A 13,278-nucleotide genomic window follows, 5' to 3' on the forward strand; every position below is an offset into this window, starting at 1 on the left:
TTCGCACGCTTACCAGAATATTGCTGAGTGATGACATTTATTCCGCAGAGTATAAGCCCTGAAGTACATTTATGAGCCCCGTAGCGACAAGTAAACCCCGTGTCTTTTCAGAATCTTAGTATCGACGCTTCTAGGTAAATAGAGTTTTAATACGCTAAAATAGCACTGCACTGCACCGGTCTATTTGGTTGCTTAAAGGGAAGTTGAAATAGTTTTCAAATTGCATGAAATTCGGTGGTAGGAAAAAAGGGGGTTTCGTTAATCATGTGTGTAAATTATTTTTTTCAATTCTGTCGATAAGAAAAACAGAAATCGCTTGTTAAAAACGCGCCGCGGTCACGCCCTCGTCACTGCCGGAAGCGGCGGGGGCGCGGCGCCGAAACTGGGAAACAGGCGGAATTGACGTCAATCTCGGAATGACGGAAGGCCGGCTAGGCCAGCCGCGCGTTTTGCACGCTTGCTTCGCTCCATCCCGCGCTTTTGTGATCGACATATCAGCGCGATCTGCTGCCGGTGCCGTTTTTTTCCTCCAGTTTTATCGTTCTGTGCTGAAGGTTTCACGTCCCATGAGGTCAACCAGCAGATACGCATCTGTTGCGGAGTGGCGAACCGCGCTTCGACGACCTCCGACTAGCAAGCCTCTTTTGCTCAGTTGTAAAATTAACGTCTTTCGAGGTTCGAAAATTGTTTTCCTCGTGTCATTAGCAAACAAACATTCTAGTGAGTACGTGAAGCAACTGGTGGCTATCAGCACTGCTTTCCGCTGTGCGAACATCGATGGTCCAGGCGACGTGGGGCGTTATAGTCTCCCAGAGGATAAGAAACTATCGGCGCTGCGGACCTCTGTCATTAAAAAGAAAGAAAACTATCTTGCCTTTGGAATCACTGTGTTTTGCGCTGATGAGTTTCATGCCGATGACGATAACCAAACCTTGGCAGTAATTGCAGCCACATGGGATTCCAATTAAATCAACGCAACTAAGTCCGAGGCCGTTTTGTCATTGTTCCCGCACCTAATTAGGTTTATACCGTGGTTGCACAGCTGGCTTCACCTTCGCTATGCTAAACCGAGGATACCGAACCACGATTCGCGGCTCACTGTTGTTACACAGCCCGTCACCATTCTCGGATACGTTAACAATTACCATTTAGGTACAGCAAAGGAAATGCATGATCGGCAGAAAGAAGCTGTTTTTGCTATAGTCATTTATAACGCAGTGTCTAGAGTGCTATGCTGCTCGCGCGGCAACAGCTCACTCAAGCATCTTCCGAACTCAGCACTGGCCCCACATGCCGCGCCGGCCACGCCGGCCATGCCTTCCGCAAGCTGTCCGTGGATCCCTTGCGCTAGCGTCAAGAAAGCGTGCTCAAATTAATTACTGTCTTAAATATTAGACCCAGGGATAACGGAATGTCAAAAATTAACCCTTATTGAGGTTAGCGAGATGCTGATAGGATAAATGCGATACAAGCAACTTTCTGTTCACAGCTGTGTAGCGGCAGTCGCCGGTCCCATCGCGGCTCATTTGATTTTCTTGTATACGTTAGTTCGCATTCTAATGCGGCGCCGTGAATAATAATATTTTCATTTCATTGTTGCGACAAAGCGATTTACAGTAGACAGTTCTACGAGTAGCCCATTTACTTCAACGCTGCTCAATTTCCAATCGTCGTCTGCTGTGGCGCCGATGCGAAAAAATATATATAGCCTTGGAGACTAGCAGAGAGTGCGCTCAGCTAGAGCGCCCGTCCGCGGCTCTCGCTGCCGGCACCGTTCCGATAAGCTCGCTTCATCCGGCGCTGCAGGAGCTGCGAATATGTCTTACTTCATGATGCGGCTGAAGCCGGACCATTTTTCGGCGCTGCGTTGAACAGCGCACAGCGCAAACAAGCTGCAAAGACAGGACGGGTAGCAGCTGCAGTACGCGCGCGTTGTCGTTGCGTCGTTGGGCGGTGCTCAAAGATTGTATAAACGCGCCGTGGACTATGATTGCATCATATACAATGCCCATTCCTTTTGTTTATACTGAAACGAGCCCTAGTGTGTAAAGGGCAGTTGTTAAAGAGGGCCAGCTCTTGCACTTTTCGACTCGCGCAAATGTGCTGGCTTTGCTTTCACTGTCGATGTACTCGACAGTGTCTTTCGTAGCGATGTTTTATTTTTTTTTTTAACTGCTGGTTGCCCTAACGCGTACGGTAAGTGTTAAAGGTGTTTTACATTGTTCGAATATTCGATAACATTTCAAATCGAGCTCTCAAGTTCCCTGAAGTAACGCGCACGCAGCAACACCGCCGACGTCGGCCAGGCATACAGAGCTTGACGTCATGATGGGCACGACCAATGGACTCCTTGCAAAAATCGTTAAGTAGGCTTTTTCACGCTGCTTCTTTCCCCAAACATGGCGTCACTGGCCGCCAGAAAAACGGCAATATAGACCTGAAATCGCATGTTGCTTCTACACCGATGCATGTAGTGGTAATAAGGCAATTATGCGAATATGTTCTGATGCATAAATCATATGAATTATGGCCTTAATATACATTTTAATACATTGCTGTTCCGCCATTAGTGGGGAAGGCAGCATAGAGGTGAAGCCGACTTAACATTTATGAAAGGGGACACCAGGGGCGTTTTCTTGGAGGGCGGTCCCACTGGTGCTCATTCTCTTGTAATAACTGTCGTTTGCGCTCCTTTTTGCCATTTCTAGGTATGACAGTTTTGTCCAGCGGACAAAAAAATACCATATAATGCCACGCAGAACTCATTTTTGCAAAAACGTTTCAGCCTATCTTTATCGACACTCATCGACTGCTCTGTTGGCAACGCTTACCAGCAGGCTGCGCTATTCTGTATTTCTATACCTAAATATTCTGTCCCTCAAAAGCAACATTTGGTAAAAGCTAACTACAACCACAAACATCATGGGTGACACTTGAGCCCCGCCTTTAAGGGTATGAAGCGACAGCTTGAGCTGCCATCCAACGTCCCCTTTTAAACAAGCCGTATGCCTTCTCCCACATCGTCACCCATCATGACCTTCTTTCTTCTCTCCTTCCCCTTCCCCAGTGCAAAGTAGCAGGCCAGATTTGAATTATTCCGGCCTACCTCTCTGCCTTTTCCTTTCAATAAATCCATCTGTCTGTCTATCAAGCCGTATGAAAGTGTCTGCGTAGCCTAGCGTTAACGCGTTTGACTCAGACTGCAAAGGTCCTGGCAAGCTGATTCCGATATTCCCCGCCCATATAAAAGCAGAGGCCAGAGTTTGCAACTCCTGCCAAATCTAACGTGAAGTAACCACACTTTCACTTGTATTTTATTGCCGACAACGCCGACACCGCATTTTCCTGGTGAACGGGACCTTCAACGCTATCACGACAAAACTTACTGCGTTTCTTGTTTTGGTTTACGCCTCTAAATATAGTCGCAGCCTACCAGAACCACCAATGCCTACGGCTTAGTAAAGAGCGACGATTAAAGCGATGGTCACCTGAAACATGGGCGAAATGCGGAAGGCGCCCAGCGGACCATGACTGCAGAACTGGCCAAGCAGGAGCTCGACGTAGTAGATTGGCCGACCGATGAGCACGTTGATGACGATGTAGGGCAAAAGGAAGACGGATCCTCCGTTCTTGTAGGCCACGTACGGGAATCTCCACAGGTTGCCGAGGCCCACGGAGTAGCCGATGCAGGAGCAGATGAACTCCAGACGACTGGAAAACTTCTCTTTGTCGGCGCTCATGGCTAAAGGCTCGGAAAGCTCTATGTGGACAAGATTCAGACTTCCGTGGACAAATGACCTGGAAAAGCTGGAGACGTAGTTCGGTCGCTCTGATGGCGTCTGGCTATAAGCACGCGATCGGTGCACGAGAGCGGGTGAAATGGTGACACCTCTTCGTTTTCTTTATCTTCCACTTACGTATTGGAGATTTATATACTTAGTCAAGGAGGCTGGGCAACAGATGCTGAGAAATATAAAATAAAGAATAAACCGGAACATGCTGGCAAGCGAAGCCAGAAAGAGTAACCTCCCTGCTTCTATAGAAAGAGAGAGAAATATATGCCCAACCTTCTTTCATTCATTTAGTACCCCTCCTTTTTTTTTCTTTTATTCTTTCACAAATTCTTTTATGCCCGGAGGCAATAAACAATGTAATTAAAAAGTACAAAAAGAGGAGAGAACGATGGCTGTGAGGGTGACCAATTCCCCATGGTGAGTACATGCCACTTTTCAAAATAGATAGATGTGTTTATTGATAGGGGAAAGGCTTAGAGAAGTTGGCCGGAATTATTAAAGTCTGGCTTACTACTCTGCACTGGGAAACCGGAAGGGGAGAAGAAATAGGATGATGGTGGGCAGCGATGTGGGAGAAGGCATATAAAAATATATACAGGCACAGCAACTTGCGTTACAAGCGAGAGCCACGTTCCGTGTCGCACAAAAAAAACGGCTAAGAGCCCGCACAGCCTGCACACCCTTTCCCTTGTCCTGCCAAGCGCCCAGCAGCAACTCCTCCGACAGAGGCCTCTTGTCCAAACGCTTCAAGGAAGCGGCTAGCGTTTTTCACTCATGCGCATACGCTGGGCATACCAATAATATCTGGTCCGGGGAGTCCGCTTGTCCAATTTAATGCAAGTATCTGCGCGTGAAAGCCACGTTTAAACGAAGTTTATGAGCTAGCATGCATGATATGAAGGAATGCCACACGGAGCATAAAATGACGGTGTTCGATCGACTCTTCTGAGGTGGATGTTTCGGGCTTGTGGCTGGGCCCAGTGAGCTGCTGTAGCATTCTTCGTACATTTCGTAAGAAGACACGCGGTGTCCGCTCTTGAAAAATGCACAGCTGTTTGAAGGCCACTGCTGAGGGCAAATTTTGCTGCAGCATCGGCGTGTTCATTTCTATGGAGCCGGCAGTGAGCAATTATCCTTTGAAATATCTTTTGGCTTTGCAGTCGGGCAGATGTATGAAGCTCCATGGTGTTGAGTGTCAGAGACTGGTAGGCGGTGTGTCGTAAGAAATTTTCCAAATTTCGTAATGCATTCTTTGAGTCCGTACATGTACACTATTTTTTAGGTAGTTCCCCACATATGTAGCGAATAGATTCCCGAAGGGCTACAAGTTCAGCAGCCGCTCACGCAGAATTGTCCCCCCCCCCCCCCCCCCGCCCCCAAATGTAGAGTCGTTTTCTGAGCTGGTATGACCACAGCTGCAGTGGATGCCTTTGCTGACACAGATCCGTCGATGTATACGTGAATATAATTATGACATTCTGACCAGATTGGCGCCAGAGTAAGTTGTTTGAGCCCACTAAGTAGCACTATGGATTCATTTACAAGTAGACACACTGAAGGTTCATCCATCACCCATGGTGATTAGGCGAGATGATATGGAAAGGTATTATAGCCTGTTGGGGCTCGTGACTGAGGGCTGCGGAGTGCACTTGTAGAACTGCAGTCAGGCCGCTCATCCAGAATCTTCATCAGTGCACGGTCGTAGCGATGTCGTGTATGTGCTCGTAAAAACACGAAGTGATCCGTGTGACAAGTACATCTATACTGGGTGACAATGTGCCTTTTCAAAAAGCAACAAGAACCTAAGACAGGCAGCACATGAGACAACAATTAAAAAGGTAAAATAAGTGGAAGCGTGAAAGGCTACACTCGAAACAGAGTACACAAAAGTGCACTCACCGCGACAAGGTGTCGTGATGAGCCGGGGTAGATGATCCCTGATAGGTCTACCGTGAAAACACAAGTAGGAAAAACAATACCATTGTCCACACTCAGATAGTGTCACAACGCAATTGTTTTTTCGGCGCCGTACTATGAATTGTAAGCAGCAGGGAAGAGCGTGCAGTCGCGAGAGTTTAGGAAGGGTCAGCGCTAAGCAGCCGTCAAACTTGCATGAGATTTGTGACTAGTGGCGGCTCTCGCCAAATCTTCAGATAGACCAAAGCGTAGCTCAGTCGATAAAGTTTAAAGAAAAAGCCTTAGTATCTCCGCGTTGAAAATGATTGGCCGCCGACGTTAGCATCGGAGCCGGCGGCGTCGACCCGTTTGGAGCCTCGCAGAAATATTTCAAGAGTATGTATCTGGCAGGTGACAGTTGACAAGTGACAAACACTTCGATCCTTGCAACCCCCGTTTGAAGCCCCGCAGTTCTGAAAAGTTATGAGCTTATCTATGGAACGGAGAAGCTGGAAGGTGACATGACCGGCTACTGATAGGAGGGAGCTGCAATGGAGCACCAGCGCACATTTCTTTTTCAGTCATTGAAGTCGCCAGACATGTGGCTGGTCCGGTCGGTTGGCGACCTCACAGACCAGATAGCAGGGTCGATATGCAAAAGTTGGATGGAAACCGAGCACACGGGACGCTTGCAACCCCATTTGAAGCTTGGCCCCCTCGAAATATCACCAGCACGCCTACGGGAAGTGGCATGGGAGGGTCTACTTCTCTGAGCACAAGGCCATGAACTCTATTAAGCGCGAAACCTTCGTCTGAAAGAAAGATCGACAGCGACAGGACATCGCATGTCGTTCAAGCCACTGTTACGTTTCTCCACCGAGAAGTGGGACAGCTGACGCGGCCACCGCATAGCAACAGGCAGAACCGCGAGCGGATCGGCCATTTCGACGCCGGTTATCGGCAGCGCAACGCTTCCTCCCGCCGACAAGTCTCAACGTGATCCTGCCACGCGCCAAATGTGTGTGTGTGCGTGTGTGTGCAAACGCCGGCCAAGCCTGGAGCTCGAGGGAGAGAGCGTCGCCCTCGCCCGCCTGCAGGAGGTGGAGGAGATGCGTTTGGACCACTTGCGATTGAGTCATCCCATCTTGCCCAGACAACGTTGGGCGCTCCATTTCCTGTGAGGGTTTACCCTTTCCCTGCGAACGGGAAAACCTATAAAAAGCAGCGGCCGACTCCGCTGAGTTAGAGGCTACTTTGACGCGCCGTTGAGACGACGCTAGACACCAGCTGTGTGAACATGTCTGTATTCTCTCCGGGTCAGCTTCTCTGCCCGTATCTTCTCGATGTTGTAGTAAAGGTTGTTTCGTTAAAAGACGCCTCGTCTTTGCTGGCACCTTTGATGCCGTCCACGGAGCCGCCAGGCCAACGCTACCGAGGGGCCGCGCGCCGCACGTAATAACTGGTGGCAGTGGTACGCTACCCAGGCACTCGCGACCCCAAACGTAACAACTGGTGGCAGCGGTGGGATGACGACGACCAAGCCGTAACCGTGGTCGGAGGGACGAGCCAGGCGATACCGTCGTCCAACACCACCTAAAAGAAAATTGCCACCGCAGAATAAATGATTGAAAAACGAGCATTATTGTCACCATCTTTTTTTTTTACATAGACATTAGCATAATCATGTGTGGTTTTATAAGAAAGTGACACTCTCGCATATATGCCCTTGAATATCATTGATCGTGTGTAATTAATTGCATTCAGTGCCAGAGGCATTGGAGAGCGGAGCTGTTACATTGCAAAATGAAGTAATAAAGAAAAGTAAAACATATCTAGGCAAATTTCTACTAATCATACAATGCCAGCTGAAGAATTGCGAAAAAGTTGGTTATTACAAAACGAACTTGAAATAAATTTAGCGCGAGAGAGATTTCATTCGAGAGTTGCAAGAAATGACTAAAACTACAAAAGTATATACTGATTCTGTGAGTGTGCTTAGTCCAAGATAAGTTAATTGTACAAACATTTGGGTATCTGACAAAGCAATGTTATTTGAGCGATACCTTGAGTGTCCGCAATCTATGTCTATACTGCGTGGTCACGAGCATTTCTTTGCATTCATTATTCACGTACTGAGACCGTTTTCAGCAGCAGACTGAAAGAATGTTGCTGCGCTATAAGACTGAGACAACGCAAAAATTAACTAGCCTAAATATATCAGCCATGAGTGTATGCGGAGTCACCATTAAGAGAAAAGCATACCAGCGAATTATAACTCCAGGCTGGCTCCCCAGAGAGAATTTCCTGTTGATCTAGTTGGTTAAAGATGCTTTCGAAGTGAAAGCATCAATACGCCATGTAAAGCCAAAGCCACCGTGCGTCGCATAAGGTCACACTGAGCATGCGCGAAACCACACGTGTTCCGCCAATGCGCGTTCGCAGCGCATCTCGCAGCTCTTCTTTACCGCTGTTCTTGACGTCATCACTCGGCTTGTTATTGTTGTGGCTGTAGGAAGAAGGAAAAGAAAATGCACGGGCCGGCTGCTGGCTCTGTAACTGAGCCACCTCCGCTGCCTCGTGCGGACAGAAAAAAAAATAGAGAAAAAGAAGAGTGAGAGAAAGACGCGCACCGCAACAACAGCCGTCGTCCACCACCTAAGCGGTGGCAGGTGCAATGACGGCCTACAACCGATAAAAATTCGGTGGCTGGCTAGCCCCCACCGCAAGCTGCGTTGACCTACCGTCCCAGCCCCGTAGGGCCAGGAACTGCCACCCTGACTCGACTTGTGCCTCGCCACTGCGCATGTCATCGGGGCATCGGTTGCAACGCTTGAGGCAAATAACAGCTGCGCGTGCGCTCGTTGGCGAGACCCGCAATGAACGGCGACGCGACGAGCGAGCGTACGTACTCGGTACATCTACCTTGCTCGATACACCATCAATTCAGGCAACGAGAAACTACGTCCACGGACGCTGAAGTCGTGACATGGTACAAAGCCGGCCGAGCTCGTGAATATGCCAACCAGCGGGCAAAGAGAGCGGCCGCCGAAACACCACAACGACGGGAAGAACGTCTCCAAATAAGCCAAGTTAATATCAAGACACACTACTTCATTGACCATCTACACGTAATCATAGCAATTGTCAAGAAAGCACCTTCTGACGATAACAAAAACAAACTACTTTACTGACCATTTCATAGCAAAAACGAAGGAAGCATCTTACGTCGAATAAAACGCTTTACTACGTGTAACCATATCCAATGAAGCTTCGCGTACGCACCAGGTTTAACCAGATCTAACCCCCCAGCATTTTTTTTATTACTAAGGCACCGAATTCGGACAGAACGCGAAGGTGGGCGACAAGAATAGTGCGCCACCATAGGTTATATCGTTCAGATGGCACGTGTATGAACAGCCCCTGACCTCGACCAGCTCCTACTGATTTTTACAATGCCTGCCGAATGCGGCCGAGTTTAGTAAAGAAAATAAAATGAAATCGGGAGTGGTAAATCTACCCTGGGAAGGCCTTTTTTTTTTTTTCGAAACTACGAGGTATAAGCAGCTTTCAAGTCGCGGCTCTACTTTTGTCAGGATAAGTTGTCGTTAAGGTTGCAAAGATTTTTCTCTGTCCGCAGTAACCTATCGCTACAATGTTTCAAGAAGCGGAAAGTGAAGTTTATTATCAAATGCATGGCGCTGCAGTTCATGTCAAATCACTTCTTGGCTGCCAATTAAGTTATCAGCTTGGCATCTCTTGTGATTGCTGCGCTGAGAGCAATCATTTGTGGTTAGGTCAGGCTAGTTGGTTCTTAATAAACGCAAAGGAAGAAATGCGCGAGCGATACGGTTTTGTGGGCGAAACGAACTAGCTCAGCAACTTACAACTTTTTATTCGTCTCGCAAGGAACAGCAATACGCGACGAAAACACTTGAAACAACGCTTCAAGTAACCAGCTGCAGTGCTCAAGTGATGAGCGGAACGCCGCAGGAACGCCGCAACCACACATAAGTGGACGCGCCGTGTCTGTGCACCTTAAAGAACACCAAGGGGTTTATTATGTTCTTAAGCCCTCCACCACGGTGTCCTAGCCTTCGGTAAACTCCATGCCATATACAAGTGCCACGTAATAAAATGGAGCACACTAAGGAACAAAATTTCGTTTCACGGCGTTCCCTGCAAGTGTATGCGCATGTACGTGAGGGACACCCAGATGTTCAGCTTGACACTCTTGGTGTTCGCCTCATACACAGCCCGGACAAATGAGAGCAATTTTTCCTCAGGTGCGCGCTTCGTTTTATTTCGGAAGCACTAATACCACAGACAGTAGGGACGAGACATGTCGAGACTGCTATCATGAAGCCGCACTATAGTTGCTCCAAATGAGGAATGAAAGCACGAAGTGTTCTCCTTCATTCGCTTGTTTAGGGCAAAGATATGGATTCTCTGTTGTTGCAGCCAGAAGGACCACTCACTTACAAATTTACCATTCTCTAACGTTGTTGCCAAATAAAATCGCCTATCTGGCAGACACTTAGCTATCCCATGATCTGATGGTGCACTGTCATACGGTGGTATGAAAACCATTTTTGTTTTCTCTCTGAAATAAATATTTGTTGGAAGTTAGTACCGTGTGTGTTTTCTTTCACGTTTTTTTTTTTTGCGCTACGTTCTTTCTTTTTTAATTAGGAACAGTGCCTTCCCTTTGCAAAAGAATGCTACAAAACCTTGATAATGTTTTCACGCCACGATGAAACAGACAGGTCCGGTGTTACATTTAATGCTACCTGAATCACGATAAATCAAGTAACCGTACATGGTCATCACTTATCGATGGCATCGACGCTCAAATAATGTGCAAAATACAATGTAATTGTGACCTTGTGTCACATCTTTCAGCAGCCATAATAACCAGAAGGTATGGCGGAATATTGGAAACTAGTCGAACTTGTTCCAAATCTGAAAAAGCCCCCGTTCTTACGCTCTAATTGTTGTCCGATTTTTAATACAACTGTTCCTCTCCCAGCCGTTCTCTCACAAGCAAACTTGCCACTGCCTATTAATTAATTTAATCGTAATCAACACAACTTTGATAATGGCCTGGCAGACGACATTCAGCCCTTCAAGCGGTAACCCCTTAATGCGATGTCCCTGGTGACACGACAAACGATGACGACTGTCGCCTACCGTTGTCGCTGCTACACTCGCACGAAGCGACGAGACTTCGGCGAGAGAGCGGCTCTGCATTCATTGACTTCGTGTCATCAGGCAAGTATAAATGGGCGTCCACCTGCTTTTAAACTAAACATTGTAAAGTACAAAAAAGCACAAGCAAACATTGTTGCTGCCATATATCGCATTCGTAGGAGACATAAAGCAGTGATACCAAACTACACTTTGCGGCGCTGAGGCTTCCAAAGTGTGATGTTTCTCTCCCACGCTTTTCCATATCAAATGACAGTGTGTGTTCCACAACAACTTTTCTTGTCACTACCAAGCTTTCGCTGAAATATTTTGATGCTTAGTTGATGCTAAGTGCAGGCGGGAACTTCTGCTAGCTTCTATATGCCGAAAACGCGCTCAGAGCCTGAGCCAGGAAAACAATCTTCAGTTGCAAAATAGCTAGATAAGAATTTGCGTACAAAGCCTTTTTCTACTGGCTAGACTAGAGAGCTGCTCCCCAGCAATAAGCAAATTTTCTGCAAACTGAAAACCTGAGTGGCACGATGATTGACGGCGGTTCCCCTGCCATCACTTCATCACGCGTGCCATCTCTCAGCGTTCGACAGGAATATCGGCACATGTGGTTGGTCCTTTATACATCAGTTATACAAGTTGTAAATTCGTTTAAAATCACCAGTCAAAGCGATTCGAGATCTTTAAAAGCCTTTAAATAGATGCCCTCATAAAAGCGTTCTATGAAACATTCAAGACTGAACCTTATAATCTGTGCATTGAACTGGATATGGTATTTCTTTACTAACCGCCAACTACTTATATACGCCAAAAATACCTCAGCTTTCTCTCTAATACATTTTGATGTCCCGCAAGTAAATATACAGAGATTCTTGCACTTTATAATCTATATTAGTGCCCTCCCCAATAATATCTCCTTCATAGCCGCTAATTCACAGATAACTTCGTAATATATCGCCCATCAATAATAGCTGCCGCCCCTGCGTACTTCAAGACAACGTTTAGTGAGTTGAAGTCTGCCGCAAAAATTGGTAATACTCTTCAGGACTATGAAAATTTCAGTACTCTCTCTACATCCTCTGCCACGCTCTCAATCCTCCAAATATGTACCATTCCGGAGCAGTCCAGGACGCCGTAACGTTGAGCTGCAACTAACTGCCTGCTTCATTCTGTGCAGCCTGTCATCGGGAAAAAAATGCTCAAGCCATCGCCTGAAATCCTGCTTATTGCCTACATCGAGCGTCCACGTGCTGTGTCTGCCAGATACCTGTTGTGCCTGCGCTTTGCTGTTGGACTGTTGGAGGGCCGTCGGCGACACTTTATCATCCGGCAGTCAGCTGCGCTTGCGCAGCTCGAAGGGCCATCGACGTCACAGGAAGGCTATAAAATCCGCTGTCTAGCCCACCCTCAGCACCATTCCGGAGCAGTCCAGGACGCCGTAACGTTGAGCTGCAACTAACTGCCTGCTTCATTCTGTGCAGGTACGTGTGTGAGCCTTCTTTTACTTAAGGTGCTTGTTGCTATATAGCGGCTCTTGGACTGCTCCGTCCGTCTGTACATGATATTATGGGAGACAAAGCACCTTCGACTATAAAGGAAGTCGTGAAAGCACTTGCTGACATGTGCACACTTTGAGACAAATCAGCTAGAGCTGAAAGAGGCCCTCAAAAAGGTAATTGAAGATGAGCTTGAGCCAGTGCGGAAATCCATGGAGTTCATTAACACAATTTTTGAGGAGCTTAAGGCAGAAATAGCTGAAATGAAAAAGGAACTGAAATATGTGAAAGCTGAAAGCGTAGAAATAAAGAAAGACAACGATCGCCTCTCAAAAGAACTAGAAGACGTGAAGAAAGAGGTGATTGACTTGCAGCAGTACAGCAGGAGAAGTAATCTGGAAATCAAGGGGCTTCCTGTAGTCCAGGGTGAAAACCTTGTCGCTACTTTGACAGATATATCACGCCATTCGCAAATTGAAATCAGTGAGAGTGACATTGATGTCGTTCACCGAGTGCCATCAATGAACAAAAAAAGTCAAATGTGGTGGTCAAATTTCATTCCCGTGCCGCTAGAGACAAAATGCTGAAAGCTGCCAAAAAACAGACTAAACACATTTCACCTGGGTTTCAACAGCTCAGAAGAAAAGAGTTCACCAGTCTATGTAAACGAGCATTTGTGCCCGGCAAAAAAAGTGCTGCTGGGCCACGCTTTGAAGGCAAAAAAAGAGAAGGGTTGGAAGTATGCCTGGGTCATAGAAGGTAAAATCTTGATGCGCAAGACAGACAACTCGCACGTACTGCAGGTGACTCGAATGGCTGACCTCGCCCAGGTACAGTAATAAATAGGCTACCCTGTAATCGCTGTATCTCCGAATGACTTACACTTCTGCTCAAAT

General features: G+C 47.2%; 1 protein-coding gene across 1 annotated transcript in view; it reads right to left on the minus strand.

Moving 5' to 3' along the window:
• Positions 1–4,076, minus strand: part of LOC146185142 (sodium-dependent proline transporter-like) — a 9,409-nt gene extending 5,333 nt beyond the window's left edge. Inside the window, exon 1 of the mRNA XM_084605480.1 lies at positions 3,489–4,076. Within this exon, the coding sequence (XP_084461606.1) occupies positions 3,489–3,740 (252 nt within the window). The 5' untranslated portion in view covers positions 3,741–4,076. The remainder of the gene's footprint in view (positions 1–3,488) is intronic.
• Positions 4,077–13,278: the final 9,202 nt, after the last annotated feature.

Source organism: Amblyomma maculatum, chromosome 6 (assembly GCF_055883805.1).
Source record: "Amblyomma maculatum isolate TAMU_Amacu chromosome 6, ASM5588380v1, whole genome shotgun sequence".
NCBI classification, from domain to species: Eukaryota; Metazoa; Arthropoda; class Arachnida; order Ixodida; family Ixodidae; genus Amblyomma; species Amblyomma maculatum.